This window comes from Salvelinus namaycush, chromosome 38 (genome assembly GCF_016432855.1).
Source record: "Salvelinus namaycush isolate Seneca chromosome 38, SaNama_1.0, whole genome shotgun sequence".
In the NCBI taxonomy this organism is placed as follows: Eukaryota; Metazoa; Chordata; class Actinopteri; order Salmoniformes; family Salmonidae; genus Salvelinus; species Salvelinus namaycush.
Window position 1 is genome coordinate 2615846 of NC_052344.1, and position 20497 is coordinate 2636342.

At 40.6% G+C, this 20497-nt stretch overlaps 2 protein-coding genes across 2 annotated transcripts; one reads left to right on the top strand and one right to left on the bottom strand.

Moving 5' to 3' along the window:
* tprkb (Tp53rk binding protein) lies at positions 1-7785 on the bottom strand. The gene is made up of 4 exons (XM_038977845.1): positions 6894-7785; positions 6666-6788; positions 6380-6556; positions 1-232 (listed from the first exon to the last, which is right to left on the bottom strand). Exons 1-4 carry the CDS (start codon positions 7032-7034, stop codon positions 152-154), a joined length of 522 nt encoding a protein of 173 aa, XP_038833773.1. The 5' UTR covers positions 7035-7785; the 3' UTR covers positions 1-151.
* alg10 (ALG10 alpha-1,2-mannosyltransferase) lies at positions 7346-10794 on the top strand. The gene is made up of 3 exons (XM_038977844.1): positions 7346-7721; positions 8077-8274; positions 8770-10794. Exons 1-3 carry the CDS (start codon positions 7557-7559, stop codon positions 9826-9828), a joined length of 1422 nt encoding a protein of 473 aa, XP_038833772.1. The 5' UTR covers positions 7346-7556; the 3' UTR covers positions 9829-10794.
* Positions 10795-20497: the final 9703 nt, after the last annotated feature.

A 20497-nucleotide genomic window follows, 5' to 3' on the forward strand; every position in this document is an offset into this window, starting at 1 on the left:
TACGAAAAATAAACATGTTTAATAACATATTCGAGGAGGAAAACATTTCATTTATGACATTGTGCAACAACATCAATGTGAAACGCTCAACAACTAAAAAAAAATGATATAACATGAATGGTTCCATTTGCTGCCATGTCTTCTTGCTGAGCTACATGACATCTTTGGTTGCCATCCTGCAGACAACAGCGTCCAGTAGACACATATCCTCCTGGGGTGTGGTTTTGTACAGCTGGAGAGAAAAAAACAAGAGCATGGTGAGTTAGAAATATGTATTCAAAGTGTCACTCCACAATGACACAATAGCTTACAGTACAAAATACAGACTTTAAAAAAACCACATTGTGGACCAGTCGAAGTGAGTTGAGATACTAAAAGCAGTCAGTCAAACATGGCAAAATATTTCATTTGGAGTCATTTATAATACATGACAATCTATACATTATTGGTATCAGTTATTATACATTACGTAATCTATACACATGTATGCAGATGCAGTAGATAAAAGGACGTTTAGGTCCTTAAAAAGAAAAGTCTCCATTGGAGGATAAGGTGGCAGGCTTTGGTGCAATCATTTACATTATCGTTACCTGATAGAATCACAAAATGTATTATTTTCACCTAGAACATTAAAATGTTTCTTCTGGCTTGACAGTTGACTTAATAGATCATTCCTAATGTCGCTGTGTAACCTACAGTAAAGCAAGGCATGAGCTTGTTTTAACGGATCCATCGTTACAAAAAGAACAGACACGTTTATCTAAGGGAGCGTTTGTGTATTGACAAGTCTCAATCAGGGATGTCCACTGTTGAGGGCCCAAAAAGGTGACACTTTTTTGTTGTTGCACTGAAACATGCAAAATAAATCCTGCTAGGGGGAAATGCAGGTTAACTAATTAAGCAACAAAGAATATGATCTACAAGATCAGTCTCTGTGTGTAAAATAAAAAGTGGTTAATGTGAATGAAACTCCCAGCTAAAAAATGTGAAGAAAGCAATCCAATGTTATTTGTTGCCTAGACTTACTGCATATATGACACTCAAGTCTTGATAAAAAACAATACACTAATATAGCAGTTAGCCATGACAGCCTTTATAGTAGAAAGTGTGTGACCACACACACACACATCTAAATATTGCACTTGGGAAAAAACATCTTAAAGTAGAAATAAAATTCTATTTTTGCTCTATTGTAGTGGCCACTATAGTAGATATTGATCAAGTGCACAAAGCTACGTGTGCAAAAATAACATTCACTGAGTAAAACATTTAATACAAAAGTGTAACCATCAAGTTCAACACAACAAAAGCAATATCTTTGGGCTACACTGCACTGTATTACATTGTACACTTTCTGCCTGTGGACATATGTTCTACAATGTGCCAGCAGAGCATGATACCCTTTGTTGGCATAATTGACCTCTTTCAGACAGAGAGTACACCTGGCGTACACCTTTTATCCACTGTATTGAAAGAAGGAAAGTGTGTGGCGTTTCTTTCACCTCGATAGTGGCATCCAGCTTAAGCCAGTGTCAATGCTGGGTGTAGCTGGTGCATGGAAGTCAGGCGCAGGAGAGCAGAGATGAGTGGACAAAGCACTTTACTGAGGCAATATTTTGAACAGAACGCAACCGCGTCACAAAAACAAATTCCCAAAGAACAAGTGAGACGGCACAAAGTACAATAACCAAGTACAAAGTACCGGCTGCCACAAAACACAGGTGTGAAACAAAACCCGGCGCAAACCAGCCGGAAGCGTGCCAACCTGACAATAAACAATACCCCACACAGACATGGAGGGAACAGAGGGCTAAATACACATAGTAATTATGAGGAGATGTAAACCAGGTGTGCAGGAAAAACAAGACAAAACAAATGGAAAATGAAAAGTGGAGCGGCGATGGCTAGAAGACCGTTGCCGCCGAACATGAAGTCGTGACAGCCAGGCCCAGCTCCAGCTACACTTGATCCCTGAAACCACTTGTTTAACAAGCAACTTCTCATTTATACCCAATTCTCTCATTCTGAAAATTAACCACATACTGTAGAAAACATTGGTTCACAGATAGTAGTTAGTTTGTTAGCTAGTTAAAATTTCACACAGATTGCCAGGGTCCAGTAAGCAACTACTTTAAAGTTATAACTTGAGGAACGGCAAGAAGTCATATACCAGTTAATACTATAGTGAATTGGTTCGGTTACTAACGTTAGCTCATCTGATTGTGTAACGCTAGCTAGCTGTCTGACTTTATTAGTCAGCTAATTTTCACACAAACTCAATAATTTGATCAACTACAGTGGGGCAAAAAAGTATTTAGTCAGCCACCAATTGTGCAAGTTCTCCCACTTAAAAAGATGAGAGGCCTGTAATTTTTATCATAGGTACACTTCAACTATGACAGACAAAATGAGGGAAAAAAATCCTGAAAATCACATTGTAGGATTTTTAATGAATTTATTTGCAAATTATGGTGGAAAATAAGTATTTGGTCAACTACAAACAAGCAAGATTTCTGGCTCTCACAGACCTGTAACTTATTCTTTAAGAGGCTCCTCTGTCCTCCACTCGTTACCTGTATTAATGGCACCTGTTTGAACTTGTTATCAGTATAAAAGACACCTGTCCACAACCTCAAACAGTCACACTCCAAACTCCACTATGGCCAAGACCAAAGAGCTGTCAAAGGACACCAGAAACAAAATTGTAGACCTGCACCAGGCTGGGAAGACTGAATCTGCAATAGGTAAGCAGCTTGGTTTGAAGAAATCAACTGTGGGAGCAATTATTAGGAAATGGAAGACATACAAGACCACTGATAATCTCCATCGATCTGGGGGTCCACGCAAGATCTCACCCCGTGGGGTCAAAATGATCACAAGAACGGTGAGCAAAAATCCCAGAATCACACGGGGGGACCTAGTGAATTACCTGCAGAGAGCTGGGTCCAAAGTAACAAAGCCTACCATCAGTAACACACTACGCCGCCAGGGACTCAAATCCTGCAGTGCCAGACGTGCCCCCCTGCTTAAGCCAGTACATGTCCAGGCCCGTCTGAGGTTTGCTAGAGAGCATTTGGATGATCCAGAAGAAGATTGGGAGAATGTCATTTGGTCAGATGAAACCAAAATAGAACTTTTTGGTAAAAACTCAACTCGTCGTGTTTGGAGGACAAAGAATGCTGAGTTGCATCCAAAGAACACCATACCTACTGTGAAGCATGGGGGTGGAAACATCATGCTTTGGGGATGTTTTTCTGCAAAGGGACCAGGACGACTGATCCGTGTAAAGGAAAGAACGAATGGGGCCATGTATCGTGAGATTTTGAGTGAAAACCTCCTTCCATCAGCAAGGGCATTGAAGATGAAACGTGGCTGGGTCTTTCAGCATGACAATGATCCCAAACACACCGCCCGGACAACGAAGGAGTGGCTTCGTAAGAAGCATTTCAAGGTCCTGGAGTGGCCTAGCCAGTCTCCAGATCTCAACCCCATAGAAAATCTTTGGAGGGAGTTGAAAGTCCGTGTTGCCCAGCAACAGCCCCAAAACATTACTGCTCTAGAGGAGATCTGCATGGAGGAATGGGCCAAAATACCAGCAACAGTGTGTGAAAACCTTGTGAAGATTTACAGAAAACGTTTGACCTCTGTCATTGCCAACAAAGGGTATATAACAAAGTATTGAGATAAACTTTTGTTATTGACCAAATACTTATTTTCCACCATAATTTGCAAATAAATTCATTAAAAATCCTACAATGTGATTTTCAGGATTTTTTCCCCCTCATTTTGTCTGTCATAGTTGAAGTGTACCTATGATGAAAATTACAGGCCTCTCTCATCTTTTTAAGTGGGAGAACTTGCACAATTGGTGGCTGACTAAATACTTTTTTGCCCCACTGTAAATTGAATAATGTTGCTCAACATTTCTCTGGCTAGCTAACGGAGAATTTGATCCAGCTACCAAGATACTTAACAATGCTAACAATTATTGTTCCACCACACCTTCTCCCTCACCTCAAACTTTCCAAATGCCAGTTGTTTTTCGGTTACAGCTCATGAAGTATGCTCAACACCTTCTCACCCCTGTCTCCGTTGTCAGGCTTCTCACCTACCTCTTCGTTATCGTTCAGGGGATGCGCTGCTGTAACTGGCAAACTGCCTTTCCACACTCTGCTGTCTTTCCAGAGCGAGCGCTGATGCTGTAACTAGCAAGTTGGTTGTCTCTTCTCTCTTCATTCGCATGCTGCATTCTTTTGTAATGTGAACGATTGGCTGAGCCTTGGACACAGCCAGAATTGCTCCAAACAGGCATCACTCACTCGCATACAAACACGCATCACTCGTTCAATTACAGCCAGTAGTGATCCAAAGCACCCCTCCCAAACTTCTCATCGGATCTACACTGTAGGTCACCTATTTTGGATTCAAAACTGCGAATTTTGCCGAAAGGTGACTAGTTTGCATCCCTGCTCAATACCGAGAGGGGCCACTCCACATCTACATTTCACAAAAGAGCTTCAGTATTGCTTAGATAAAACTGTACTTACGCAAGGTTCCATCCCAAAAGTGCATTTAAAAATCAGTTGGGGACACTTTAGTTCTTCACTCTCCAAAAGTGCTAATTGGAAAACATTTCAGTAATTTCTAGAATACACTGTCAGTATCAGTGAGATGAGTCATATAAATGGAGTTGAAAAAGGCTTTGACAAGGTATAGAAAAAATGTACTTGCCATTGCAACATCACAAGCCCATAACAAAACACGTTTACAGAGACGTACATTTGGCAAAATCTCTGCCATTTTTTTCAAATACATACAGATATTAAGACCCCTTGACTTTTTCCACATTTTGTTTTGTTACAGCCTTATTCTAAAAGGTGTTCAATAGTTTTTTCCCCTCAACCTGTTTTTGCTTTGTCATTGATTTCAGAAATGTTTGCAAATACATTAAAAATAAAAAAACATAAATATCACATTTACATACGTATTCAGACCCTTTATTCTGTACTTTGTTGCACCTTTGGCAGTGATTACAGACTGGAGTCCTCTTGGGTATGATGCTACAAGCTTGGCACACCTGTATTTGGGGAGTTTCTCCAATTCTCCTCTGCAGATCTTCTCAAGCTCTGTCAGGTTGGATGGGGAGCGCCGCTACACAGCTATTTTTCAGGTCTGTTCAGAGATGTTCGATCGGGTTCAAGTCCGGGCTCTGGCTGGGCCACTCAAGGACATTCAGAGACTTGTCCCGAAGCCACTCCTGCGTTGTTTTGTGCTTAGGATCGTTGCCCTGTTGGAAGGTGAACTTTTGCCCCAGTCTGAGGTCCTGAGCACTCTGGATCAGGTTTTCATCAAGGATCTCTCTGTACTTTGTTCTGTTCATCTTTCCCTCGTTCCTGACTAGTCTCCCAGTCCCTGCCACTGAAAAACATCCCCACAGCATGATGCTGCCACCACCATGCTTCACCGTAGGGATGGTGCCAGGTGCCAGAGTTCAATGTTGGTTTCATCAGACAGAGGATCTTGTCATTTAGGTGTCTTTTGGCAAACTCCAAGCGGGCTGTCACGTGCCTTTTACTGAGGAATGGCTTCCGTCTGGCCACTCTACCATAAAGGCCAGATTGGTGGAGTGCTGCAGAAATTATTGTCTTTCTGGAAGGTTCTCCCATCTCCACAAAGGAACCCTGCAGCTCTGTCAGAGTGACCATCGGGTTCTTGGTCACCTCCCTGACCAAGGTCCTTCTCCCCAGATTGCTTAGTTTGGCCAGACGGATAGCTCTAGGAAGAGTCTTTGTGATTCCAAACTTCTTCCATTTAAGAATGATGGAGGCCACTGTGTGCTTGGGGACCTTCAATGCTGCAGAAATGTTTTGGTACCCTTCCCCAGATCTGTGCCTCGACACAATCCCGTCTCAGAGCTCTACGGACAATTCCGTTGACCTCACGGCTTGGTTTTTGCTCTGACATCCACTGTTGGACCATATAAAGACAGGTGTGTACCTTTCCAAATCATGTCCAATCAATTGGATTTACCCCAGGTGGACTCCAATCAAGTTGTAGGATCTCAAGGATGATCAATGGAAACAGGATGTACCTGTGCTCAATTTTGAGACTCATAGGAAAGGGTCTGAATACTTATGAAAACAAGGTATTTATGTTTTTGACTTTTAATAAACCTGTTTTCACTTTGTCATTATGGGGTATTGTGTGTAGATTGCAGAGGATTAAAAAAAAAACATTTTCTGGCTGTAATGTAACAAAATGTGGAAAAAGTCAAGGGGTCTGAATACTTTTTGAAGGCACTGTATATATTATATTAGTGTGTGTGTGTGCGTCCAACACACAGGAAAAACAAGATTTAGACAGAAAAACCAAGACCAACCTTTTTGACCTTAGCAGGGTCGGTCAACATGGAGACATCTTCAACTGGGATCTGTTGTCCATCCACCTTGGCAATGATGTCAGTCATGTGCTGCGTCTCCTCTTTGAGATGGACTAGAACTATGAGAACAGCACTGTCACTGTCTGACATCCCAAACCTCTTGAAGGCCTCTGAAATCTAAAGGAAAATATGTGTCAAAGACATTGGAATGGGATATTACTTTGTAAGGAGTGTCAACGTGTGTGTGTGTGTGTGTGTGAGAGAGATACATTTAGAGGCTACTTACATTATTAGTGGGTGAAAGGTTGTAGATGATTTCGGAATATAAACTCCTTGTCTTCATTTTTCCAGTACTATGTAAATGGACCGCCTTGTTTGCTGCCACGAGCACTTGGAAGGGGTTCACTATCTGCAAACATTTCAAATCATCAGTTTGTGGATCATTACATCAACTTCAGTCAAGCATACATTACATCAAACCAACATTTCTAGCTAGCTAGCTACATTGTCTCACCATAGACGGGTTTATCAAGGCACCATTAATCTTTCCTTCCATGGCATTTTTCCTCAATTCTGCAGCGTTTTTGACATCTTTGAATAGCAACTGAGTTACAGTACGATCAGGAAAGAGTTCCAATTCCTGAGTTGAATACATAACTGAAGAAAAACGAATTTGTGGATAAAAAAAGACTCGAACATTTCAGTTAGACCATCTCACGTGGTTAAAAAAAAAAAAATACACAGGGAACAAAAACAAAGTAACACAATTAATCTGAAAGGTTCCGGTTTTACACGACTAAAAATATTTATGCTGTACCTAATAATTGTCAATACTTATGAAATAAAATATATTAGATATATGCTCGCATTTTTAAAACGATTGTACGACAAAGAAGCAATTCAATCATTTGTGAAATGATACTGATAGGAACTTAGAATTTGAAAACAGCTTCTGTACGGACTACCTTCCACTGACGGGAACACCAAACTGTCAAAAAATGTAACTCTTCCGTTCGCGTTTTAGCTAGATTAAAATATCTGTATTTTTATTGTCATTTTATATACATTTCATCCGTAGTTAACATGAAATTAAACGTTGTATGTTGCGTATACCATATATAAGTATCTAGCTAATTTTAGATTAATTTCCGCGTTAGTTCAGAATTTCTAGGTGAAGATGGAGAAATTCGAAGGGTACATTTTCACTGCTCTCTGCAGCACCAACTTTTTGGTTTCGTGTCTCCTGTTCTCCAAAATAACTCGGGAGCAAAGGGAGCCCTACATGGACGAAATATTTCACGTCCGTCAAGCTCAGAAATACTGCTACGGGAAGTTCAACGAGGTATCATTTTGCTCTGTCAATTACATTTCCTTGATTTTGTTACATTGTTTGCTTGTCGGATTAACGCAACGCTTGTCCTTGGAATATTGTGACAGATTGCTAGCTAGACTTTTTAACCCTTAACTAAGCCATCTGTGACTATGAACACAGACAGATTAGACTCTCGCTAGTCATTATTGTGGATACCATGCCTGAATCCTGAAAAGCATTGTAATTCTGCAGTGTTATATAGTCCTATATATAACTAAACCATTTGGCATCTGTCTCTAGTTTAAATAACATGAACCCTTTTAAATTCAATGCTGTAGTAGAGGCTCTTTAACGGGATCTTTTTCCTTTATCTTTGTTGTTCCAGTGGGACCCAATGATCACCACGCTTCCTGGCCTGTACCTGGCGTCAGTGGGCGTGATCAAGCCAGTGGTGTGGCTAGTGGACCTCACAGGGAAGGTAGTGTGTTCTACCGCAATGCTGCGCTTCATCAACCTCCTCTTCAACTGTGGCATCCTCTACCTGCTCTATCTCATCATCTGCAAGCTCCACCTTAAAGAGAAGGTAATAATGTTATTTAATGTTATTACATTTATAACATCCCCAAGGGTGGCCAGCTCCTGTTCTGGAAAGCTTCAATGTGTGCACTAGCATTTGTGATGTGGTATATTTTTCATTAATTGTGTTTAGTTGGTGTTTTGTGCTGTCAGCTAAATCTGGTTGGGGGAATAAAGGTTGGGTATATTGAGCAATATGTTAGATCCAGAATTAATCCTAACAAAACATTCTATGTCAATGTTTAGATTTGTTTAAACTTGGGTGAAAAGGAAGTTAGTGTTGAAAATATATTACATTTGACCAAAAAAAACGTAAACTGCTTTTATATTGCACTAAGCTTTGTTTTTATGTAGACACATGGCTTTTGCTCCAGTACAACTTTTACTCACCTTACGCAAATAATTTTGGTATAAATTAAGACCTTTAAAAAATGATTGAATGCCCTTAAAGCTTCAATTGCATTCATTTTGTCAGTCATAACAACCATGGTTTCTCTTTCAGACTAAGACTGCCTCCCGCAGAGTTCTCTCAGCCCTGTCCCTGTCCACCTTCCCCGTGCTCTACTTCTTCAACTTCCTTTACTACACAGATGCCGGATCTACTTTCTTCATCCTCTTCACGTACCTCATGACCCTGTACGGCTGTCACAAAGCCTCGGCACTCCTCGGCGTCTTCGCCATATTCTTCCGCCAGACAAACATAATCTGGGTGGCGTTCTGTGCCGCCACGGTGGTGGCCAACAAGATGGATGAAACCTGGAGGACAGAACAGTCGAAGAAGAAGGATGACAAGTCGCCCTGTCAGATACCTTTCTCCGTAAGTGGGGTGAAGAGAGTGATGCGTTTCCTGTTGGAATTCCTGACCACAGCCAATCACGTGAAGGCTGTGACGCTAGTGGCGTGGCCGTACATTCTTGTTGCCGTGGGTTTTATCGCGTTCATCGTGTTGAATGATGGGATCGTAATCGGGGACAGAACCAGTCACGAGGCCTGTCTCAACTTCCCTCAGCTCTTCTACTTCTTCTCCTTTGCCCTCTTCTTCTCCATCCCCACGTCGCTGTGCTACCACCGAGCTCTCCGCTTCCTCCAGACCCTCAAGAAGCAGCCACTGCTCTACTTACTGATCACAGGACTCTGCCTGCTCCTAGTGTGGAAGTTCACCTTCGTGCACAAGTACCTCCTGGCTGACAACAGACACTTCCCCTTCTATGTGTGGAAGAGGATCTTCCAGAAGCACGAGGCGGTGCGTTTTGCCCTCATCCCAGCATACATATTTGCAGCGTGGAACTTCGTGGACACTCTGAAATCCCGGTCGTTGTTCTGGATCCTGGCGTTCCTGGTGTGTCTGCTGGCGGCCACAGTGCCTCAGAAGCTGCTAGAGTTCAGGTACTTTATTGTTCCGTACCTGCTCTACCGCCTCCACATGCCCCTGCCGTCCCTCACCAGACTGGTGCTGGAGTTCCTGCTCTACACAGCCGTCAACGCAGCCACACTCTACATCTTCGTCAACAAGACTTTTCAATGGCCAAATAGTCCAGCTGTACAGAGGTTTATGTGGTAGCCTGACCTGAACAGGAGGAACCCAGTCATTTGGAAAAACTATAGGTTATACTTTTTCTATTTAAAATGAGTAGGGCCAGGAGTTTTTCCTGTTGTGATGAGATCATGCTCAGGAAAAACCCCCATGGCCCTACATGTGAGAGAATGCATTTCATGTGAAGAATACTTTGAAAAGCACAAGACGTTTATAATGTACATTTGAACTGTGACTTGTACATTGAATTATGTCATTTGGATGGAGGAAGAGCCCCAAAAATGTAAAAGCCAAATTGTAAAGCAGCGATCTGTGTATTATACTATGGTTTAAAAAATTAAATAAAATGCAAATTAAGAACATTTATGATTTATCTTCATTTAACTCTACGGTAGAGTTATACTAAATGATGTGGCTCTCTTTGTAAACATATAACATCCCTGACTGTATTCAAATAACTGAATTAGTCTGTATTTCCCTATTCTATACCGGGAATAGCATCCATAAACCATGTAAACAAACATCTGTGTTTGCATTCTGCTGCAATATTCCGAAGAGTAAAGCTGTGATATACAATGGGTTATAATCATCCTTTTTCTTTGTACTGTATCTTAGATTATCTCAATCTTGCCCCCAACTGCGATTCCTTGAATAATGTTCTTGAACTTCTTTGTGTTTCTTGAGTGTGGTTGGTTGCCCTAAAATTCCAGAATCCTTCTCTGTCCTTTAGGCTTAAGATATCATCCAGTAGCTTAACTATTCAGTCAATGATTTAATAAACTGTCTTTTAATAACATATGTAGATTCTTCAAAAGTAGTGTGTACATTAGCTTCAGAAATGTTTATTTGGTCAGAATTCAATTACTTTTACCTGTATTTTCTACCTGCATTTTTACCTGTTCTGTTGCTGATCTTGTGTTGTCCCTGTATGGCTGTCCCTGGGCTGAAATGATCAAATGAAGTGATGCAATAAAATTATTAATGTCATACTAATATTGTTGAGTACATTTTTGCCACTGCCTGATGCTTTAATACACCAATTTCACCACAAGGTGGTGGTCTAATGTTTTGTGAATATAAACTCAATATAAACTTTCAGGACCCTGTCTTTCAAAGATAATTTGTAAAACTACAAATAACTTCACAGATCTTCATTGTAAAGGGTTTAAACACTGTTTTCCCATGCTTGTTCAATGAACCATAAACAATTAATGAACATGCACCCGTGGAATGGTCGTTAAGACACTAACAGCTTACAGACGGTAGGCAAAATAAGGTCACAGTTATGGAAACTTAGGACACTAAAGAGGCCTTTCTACTGACTCTGAAAAACACCAACAGAAAGATGCCCAGGGTCCCTGCTCATCTGCGTGAATGTGCCTTAGGCATGCTGCAAGGAGGCATGAGGACTGCAGATCTGGCCAGGGCAATACATTTCAATGTCCGTACTGTGCGACGCCTAAGACAGCGCTACAGGAAGACAGGACGGACAGTTGATCATCCTCGCGGTGGCAGACCACGTGTAAAAACACCTGCACAGGATCGGTACATCCGAACATCACACCTGCAGGACAGGTACAGGATGGTAACAACAACTGCCCGAGTTACACCAGGAACGCACAATCGCTCCATCAGTGCTCAGACTGTCTGCAATAGGCTGAGAAAGGCTGGACTGATGGCTTGTAGGCCTGTTTTAAGGCAGGTCCTCACCAGACATTACCGGCAACAACGTTGCCTATGGGCACAAACCCACTGTCGCTTGACCAAACAGGACTGGCAAAAAGTGCTCTTCACTGACGAGTCGCAGTTTTGTCTCACCAGGGGTGATGGTCGGATTTGCATTTATCGTCGAAGGAATGAGCGTTACACCGAGGCCTGTACTCTGGAGGGGGATCGATTTGGGGGTGGAGGGTCTGTCATGGTCTGGGGCGGTGTGTCACAGCATCATCGGACTGAGCTTGTTGTCATTGCAGGCAATCTCAACGCTGTGAGTTACAGGGAAGACATCCTCCTCCCTCATGTGGTACCCTTCCTGCAGGCTCATCCTGACATGAACCTCCAGCATGACAATGCCACCAGCCATACTGCTCATTCTGTGTGTGATTTCCTGAAAGACAGGAATGTCAGTGTTCTGCCATGTCCAGCGAAGAGCCCGGATCTCAATTCCATTGAGCACGTCTGGGACCTGTTGTATCGGAGGGTAACGGCTAGGGCCATTCCCCCCAGAAATGTCCGGGAACTTGCAGGTGCCTTGGTGGAAGAGTGGGGTAATATCTCACAGCAAGAACTGTCAAATCTGGTGCAGTCCATGATGAGATGCACTGCAGTACTTAATGCAGTTGGTGGCCACAACAGATACTGACTGTTACTTTTGATTTTGACCCCCCCTTTGTTCAGGGACACACTATTCCATTTCTGTTAGTCACATGTCTGTGGAACTTGTTCAGTTTATGTCTCAGTTGTTGAATCTTGTTATATTCATTCAAATATTTACACATGTTAAATTTGCTTAAAATAAACGCAGTTGACAGTTAGGGAACGTTTCTTTTTTGCTGAGTTTACATATGAACTCAATGTTGAATTGTGCACGATTAGCTTGAGTGGGAAATATTGCTTTGATAGAACATAAAAAATGTTCGACAGGAATTATATGAAGTGTGTAAATGAAACTGTATATCAGCATTTGTGACTCGTTGTGAAGAGACAAAGGCTAGGCAAAGAAACAAGAATGAACAAGCCTACTGTAAATGAGATGATGATTGCCTTGTAGCTTAAGCTACAACGTTAGTGTTGTGAATTGCTCTTCCAACCAGCACTGATGTCAATCGAGTTAACACGTATGCTCTCCTCTAGGGTTGTAATGATTCTCCGATATGCATCGGTGCCCGATTCAAGTGTTTAAGATACAACTGCATCTGTCCGAGGACACCAAACCGATCCAAATGTAGGTAGCATGCATCGGTCAGAAAATCGATTCAAACATTGTGTATCGCCTGTTCACGAAAAGGTTTTGCTCATATTACATTCTATCTATCTCCCGAAAATACCAATCATATTTTAAGTCAACGGATGCGTCCTCTCCTTCAGTGTCGAATTTCATGTTACTGTGTTGACAGCCATTAATCTAAAAGTAATTTTACATTCCACACAACCCCAGGCAATATAATATCAGTAGCCTAGTCAAATTGCGCACTGTGCCCTGCTTCCCACACTGACCAACGCCAGATAGGCTCCAACTTCAGCATTTAAATGCTAAAATGGCTTGCGTGATATTAGGCTTCATTAGTTGAGTGACAACCTATGGCATTTGCTAGGTTATTATTATTTATGCTCAGTTAAAAATGGTGTTTTACCGAAATTAAGGTAAGCTACTGGAGACAGCTCTCATCTGTCTATAGCCTACCTGCTGAATGGGGCTTACAATAGAGTTTCTTTTGATTGTTCAAGTTCACCATCAGCAATAGTTTTGGTTTAAACAATCAGTGTATGTTGTAATTTTTTGATATACAGAGAAAAGTTGATAATTTCATAACGAGGACAGTAATCATATTTGCGAGGGGTGCTGCATGGCGGAAGCGACAGAAGGGAAGATCTCTCCCCATAAAAACGTAAACATGGCCAAAACCTTTCGATTTTGAAGTGGGGGGTTAAGTCCAAAACTGCGCTATATATTCATTGACTATGTCATATCACTTAATCTGCAAAAAGTACAAGTTAATTAGTAGGTAATGGTGATTTCAGAACCAAAGTGCCCCCAACTGCGATCCCTTGAATAATGTCCTTGAACTTCTTTGTGTTTCTTGAGTGTGGTTGGTTGCCCTAAAATTCCAGAATCCTTCTCTGTCGTTTAGGCTTAAGATATCATCCAGTAGCTTAACTATTCAGTCAATGATTTAATAAACTGTCTTTAATAACAGGGGGGTAAAAAAAACAGGCTACATTGCCACCCCCTAATCTGATATTGATAGTGAGGTGGTAGTCTCCTTTATGGCTCAACTCAGGTACCTACTTTACTACATACATCATTTAAAACACACACCGCACACACACGGAAGTCAGCTCAGACAGATCCAGCTCAGAGAGGCCCAGCTCATGACCTCCATCAGCAGCACATTTGAATTTAGAATGGAAAATAATTGTGTTTATGCAACAAATGTTAGTGCATCGAATCGTATCGCATTGAACCAAATCGCATCGATGCGAATACATTCAAACTAAAACGTATCCCTCCTGTATCTATCAGAGCCCATGTATCTAGATACGTATCAAATCGTCTTGAAAGGGAACGATGCACATCCCTTACTCTCTACCAACCTAACCCGTGGCCCTACTAGAGTATAATCACACTGTTCTCAACATGAGTACTCTGCTGTTTGTATAAGTGCTTTATAATGAGACAGACAGGATGTAACTGGAATTATCATCCAGTGTTGATTACACTATTCAGCCAAAAGTTGCCCGGTTAACGACTAATTAGCATCTCGTTGTTATTGCAATGATAAGCTCCTCATATGAATGCACAATGTTATATGCTGTTTTAATGTTTTGGCTTGGAAGGACCGGAAAAGCTCTGTGTAATAAGAATGTATTATGAACCTATAGTAGCTGTTTTTAATAAAGAAAACCAGTTAAGGTTTGTTATTGTTGCAAGTATAAAATGTTAGGTGTGCGGGTGGTGTCTGTAGAGGTTTTATCTTTACTCACACACATACGAATTGCTCCTTTTCTGAGCATTCCCTTTGTGCCCACAGAATACACACAGTATTGGTTTTATTAGTCCAGCAGATAAGAAACAAATATACCAGAGATCGTTCCACTTTATGATACAAGTATCAAACTTGGTACACTCATACTGACTACCTTGAGGAACATTTTTAAAGATTGGAGGCAGTCTGGGAAGCATGTCAGTCAACCACGGCGGCCATTTTAATAAAATGACAGCAATTTCAGATTTCCTGTTAGAATAAAATAGGGTAAAATCCTTCTCAACAATATCAAAATGACTTTGTAATGTTATCTACCCATTAAATAAACCCCACAGATAATATAGACAACACTTCTGATCATAAAATACTCTGAAGACCTTCATGGGGGTCATGTTGAGGTCATTTTGACCATAATTCACCGGCTACGGGAGAAAATTGTGGACTTTGTGATAGAGACACCACATTTCACACACAGCTGGGGCATGTCTAAATAAGTATTTTTGGCTACTGTGCCATCACAGATTTAGTCCATTACCCCCCCTGCCGGCCATTTCCAACATGTCTGCCAACCAGCTGCATGGGGCCATATTGGACTAGATTCACTTGGCCATGTCTCCATAAATAATTGGTACATACAGCACAATGATGGCTTAAAATGTTTCAGGGTGTCTTTAAAACACAATAAATGGGCAACAAATACGTATCGTTGAAACTTTTAATAGAAAAGTGCTGAAAACAATTGCCAAATGAATGCTTTTTGTTCATGTTTTCATGGTTAGTTCCAATAGTTTACATGTAAATACTCTAAAAAGTCATATGGTATTCCCTGAAGTCTACTGATTGCAATGATATATAATGTGATATTCTGTTTTGTGTCAATTTTAAGAAAAATTACAGGAAACCTGTCCTGTACACATCATTCTAGGTGAAATCCCATAGGAATGTATTATGTCCAGCAAAGAGACAGGTAACCCATTTTAACAAAATACTTTCATGATGAGAGCGTTTCGGCCAATCGTGAAAGATAATTTTTCTCTTTTTATGGGTGAAATGTCCAAGCTGCATCTGAATGCCAACCATAACCATTTGATTTCACGCTCACTGAGAATATGCTATTAAGGAGTGATCGGACTTCTGTGATATGAAAGTGGATGGCCCCTCCCCTATAAAACAAGGTGGAAAAACAAAGTGGATAGCAGAGAACATGTCTACCATTTACTCTTACCTCATTAGAAACTGTTCTTCGTTCCTTTACCGTTATGTGGCACCGCAGGAATTTTGATAGCGCACTGGGCTGCGGGCCAGAAGGTTGTGGGTTCACATACCACTGTGAACAAGAGTAGGGGTGGAAAGATCTCCTTCATGGTAAAAGCATTGCATGAATCGATCATCATATTTGCAGGTCAGAGAATTTTTAAATTTTTTATAAACATTTCATACAATTCGACGTAATTTTACATATTAGAGAATCTGTTTCAGTACCACACAAATTACAGAAATTCCAAGCTAAGATTGGACAGAGAGATAGTGTCACGGCTGTCTTCGCCCTCCTCATCTGACGAGGAGAATCGAGAAGGATCGGAGGACCAATACGCAGCGTGGTATGTGTTCATCTTGATTTTAATAGACAGAGAACACTTAACGAAACTAATAAAAAAACAATAAACGACGACCGTGAAGCTAAATAACAAATAGTGCTGACACTAAACACTACACAGACAATCACCCACAACCCACAATGACAAAACAGGCTACCTAAATATGGTTCCCAATCAGAGACAATGCAAAACACCTGCCTCTGATTGAGAACCATATCAGGCCAAACACATAGAAATAGACAAACCAGACATACAACATAGAATGCCCACTCAGATCACACCCTGACCAAACAAAACATAAAACATACAAAGCAAACTATGGTCAGGGTGTGACAGATAGGCCTATGTGTTCATCTTATCATATTACTCCAATGCCAAATCAGTATGTCTTGTTTGCAATGAAACTGTCCCTGTTTGCAAATAATTAAATCTGAGAAGTCATTCGGATTCTGAGCATGGTACATTCAAAAGTTAGACCTACCTTTCCATCGCAGACAGAGTAGGCCTACCGACACAAAAAATGGTCAACTTTAAATGCTCGCTACTCTTCTTCTGTGGTTTAACCCAACGAGAGAAGGTCACAAGTGTTTCCCTAAAAGATGTCTGGGTTTGTACTTGTTCTATTGTACAGAAAAGTAATAGCTTAATCAATTGATAGTGACAGAATTAGATTACTTCCCAAGCAAAGTCCATTTTGTGTCTCCTTCGCTGTAGCTCAGCCTCTGAATGTCAATGAAATGAAACAATCATATCCCCATATGCACTGGAGTCATGTCTTTCCTGTGTATTTTACAGCTTGTTTGTAGCGTAAAACATCACGGTCCAAATCGCTTTTATAGATAACTTTAAATAATCGGATCTGGGGTGGTTCTACTAAGGTAACATATGGAATTGTTTTAAGATGGTCATACCATGGATCATTTAGCTATTTCATTTGGAATTTTAAGACCCCTTTAAAGATATAGAAATGTATAAATATTTAATTTGGCCTTTACTACTATAGCCCATAGAAACACATTGATCAACACATTCATAAACACATTCATAAATGGCAAAAAAGACAGTCAAAAAATGTATCATAAGGAATAAGGTTTTGAAGTGTCTGCCTATATCTAGGAGATATAAGAAAACTCAGGAAATATATATATTTTTTGGGGGACACATATTTAACCCCTTATTTTTGTTGGCACAAAACTACCTCAATACTTCCATTCATTTGTATGGGTTACCTTCAGATGAGTCCCCTTACACTTGTAGGAGAAAACCATTGTGTTCGTGAGAGTCTTGCCTTTCCACAGTGGGGTCAAATTAGTTTGTAGGCCAAACCTTCAGATGCTACAGATGTTTTCGTGAAAAGACCGATTTTCAGGATGTCTCTCACGTCTGACAAACATTGCGGTAGCTCCGTCGCCTTCCACCACAGATGTGGAAGGCTGACATAGGCGGATGCGGTTGATTGAAGCGCAGCCCATGCAAAAAGAACAGGTATCTCTAGCTTAAATTGACGGATTTTGATGGGGGGTTTTCTATTATGTTACTTAGATTGACGCGTCAATAGACTCTCTTAAGGGTGAATAAAAGGTAGGCTTATGGCAAACCCTCCCATACCCCCTCAGTTCGAGTCTTGGTTTTAATTTAACAGCCCTTCACTGACATGGAGGTAAGATATATTTAAATAGTACATGGTGGGTGGAAGAATTGACCGACAAATCTTTGGATATAGCAGGCTATAGCCTAATTGCGTCCGTCAGACTGGTAGGTCTACCACTTATTTGTTAAATAGGAAGAAATAGGCTCCAACACAACACAAAGCCCTCTTGTTGGTAGTAAAGTCTAATTAAAATGAAGACGGTTTAAATGAATTATGACTTTTAGCACCATGAGCTGTCCCATTTCCCATTGATTGTGCCCTAGCTGCTACTGCAAGTTTCAGCACCACAATGTAAGTTACAAAAATGTGGCTTATTGATGAATACATTATGGGCATTTTTTTTTTTTTTTTTTTTTTACATAAATCAATTATAGTAGTAGCAAGCTTTCAAAGCTGATCTCTGGTCCTCCTTCTCGTCTTCGGATCTCCTTCTCAAACTGAACAGAATACAGGCTATAGGCTATTCCGCTCAAGATCATGCATTTTTTGGACTAGGCCTAATCCTCAGCAAAAGGAGGAAGCCTTTAACTCTCCTACTGAACTGCCACCGTATTCCTACACAGTACAGCCATTGGTTAGGCAGCACACAAAAACGTGTTTGATCAGCAAGAGCAGAGCAGGCCGGGGCTCAGGGTTGGAATATCCATTACCGTGTGTAATGCAGCCTAGTTTTATTGACACCATCTCAGCCGCTATCATAGAAATATAACTTTGCTCTGCGGTTCTCCGAGCATGCACTTCGTAGCATATAGCCTATAGGCTATGGATCATTTGATTGAGATTGCACTAAATAGCTTATAGGCACACATGATATTGTGCCCAGCGGAAAATCAGAGATGAGGGGCAGCATCCGGCACACATCGATATATAGCCTAATAAGCAACTCATTCTAAAACACAAATATTTAAATTTCATTATTTACAAATTACATGACACTACCCTGGAATAGATTTGAAAAATACTAACCCCTCCCCTTGACTGAAATTGAAAAAGCATGACTCTCCCTCATTTTCTTCCAGGTGACCATTCTGTAAATTTCGATCCGCGCCGGAGATCTTCTTGAGTGGCGTGAGTAAATACTCTTTGAGCGGATTACAGAGCAGATGACATGGACAAGCTGGGGATCTCACAACACTGTATATAGACTTTTTTGTCTTCTTTTTTCCTACTGTATTATTGACTGTATGTTTTGTTTATTCCATGTGTAACTCTGTGTTGTTGTACGTGTCGAATTGCTGTGCTTTATCTTGGCCAGGTCACAGTTGCAAATGAGAACTTGTTCTCAACTAGCCTACCTGGTTAAATAAAGGTGAAATAAAATAAAGAAGAAATAAAAGCTACAGACTAGCCTACCTGTATTGTTCACATCAAAGCACATTTATCCTATTCCTGAGGGAAAAAAACATGACCATTCAGCACACTCATCCTTAAATCTCAGAAGACATTCCGTGGTGTTTTTGGTCTCACAGTAACATCATAGTATGCCATTATACTCAGGCTGTTATGCAGATTAATAATGAATCATTCATTCAGTGATCTTGTGAGACATTGATTTGTCGCTCTGGTGGGCTCCGGCAGCACTACACCCCTGATTATACACTGGCTGGTTCGAGCCTTGAATGTTGATTGACTGACAGACGTGGTATATCAGACCGTATACCAAGGGTGTGACAAAACATTTCTTTTTACTGCTCTAATTACATTGGTAACCAGTTTATAATAGCAATAAGGCACCTCGGGGGTTTGTGGTATATGGCCAATATACCACTGTGTCCAGGCACTCCGCGATGCATTGTACTTAAGAACAACCCTTAGCCGTGGTATATTGGCCATATACCACATATACCATATGCCATATTGTTTAATTATACTCCGTTTTGCAAAATAACCACCAACTAGCTCCATAGGGCCATATTGGACAGGATTCACATTGCCATATCTCAATAAATAATTGGTACATACAGTCCAATGATGGCTTAAGATGTTTGAGGGGGTCTGGAGAACACAATAAAATGGTATGCCATATACTGTATATGCATCTTATAAGTATTTTGAGTGTGCAAAGCTGTCATCAAGGCAAAGGGTGGCTATCTGAAGAATCAAAATGTTTTGTTTAACACTTTTTTGGTTACTACATGATTCCATATGTGTTATATAATAGTTTTGATGTCTTCACTATTATTCTACAATGTAGAAAATAGTAAAAATAAAGAAAAACCCTTGAATGAGTAGGTGTGTCCAAACTTTTGACTGGTACTGTATATATACAGTATGTATAACTTTATGAGCTGGATTGCCTGTCTTTGCAATTCATTTATTTTCATTTGTGCTCGTTAGCATATTTACCTAGCAGCCTCCATGGAAATTGTACTAATTTTGTTAGCATTCTGGTAATCAAATCAAACTTTAGTCATACAGAACATTTCAGACATGGAATGCAACTCAATGTGCTTCACAGGAAAAAACGAATGAAAACAATGAAAATAAAACAGAAATATTTACCACACAACAAACATAAGAGGATGAAAACAAAATAATAACAATAAAATAATATACGCCCAATGTGCTTTTATAAAAGTTTTTTCCTGTACCCGTTCTGTACTAAGCCATAATACCGTAAATCCCGTGACAAGAGAAAGATGGTTTGAAGACATAAATATCTGGATACTGTCCAACCCGACCTCGAAAGTTGAAAATGGAACCATGGACATGAAGCCATTCAAATAGAACTCTACCTTTTT

Bases quoted from the DNA above. Each gene is read 5' to 3' on its own strand.
- tprkb (XM_038977845.1), bottom strand. From the start codon at position 7,034: ATGTATTCAACTCAGGAATTGGAACTCTTTCCTGATCGTACTGTAACT. The intron at 6,789-6,893 runs GTGAGACAATGT...AAATGTTTGCAG, and splicing joins CCTTGATAAACCCGTCTATG to ATAGTGAACCCCTTCCAAGT. The intron at 233-6,379 runs GTTGGTCTTGGT...TTTTCTCTCCAG, and splicing joins ACCCTGCTAAGGTCAAAAAG to CTGTACAAAACCACACCCCA.
- alg10 (XM_038977844.1), top strand. From the start codon at position 7,557: ATGGAGAAATTCGAAGGGTACATTTTCACTGCTCTCTGCAGCACCAAC. The intron at 7,722-8,076 runs GTATCATTTTGC...TTGTTGTTCCAG, and splicing joins GCTACGGGAAGTTCAACGAG to TGGGACCCAATGATCACCAC. The intron at 8,275-8,769 runs GTAATAATGTTA...TTTCTCTTTCAG, and splicing joins AGCTCCACCTTAAAGAGAAG to ACTAAGACTGCCTCCCGCAG.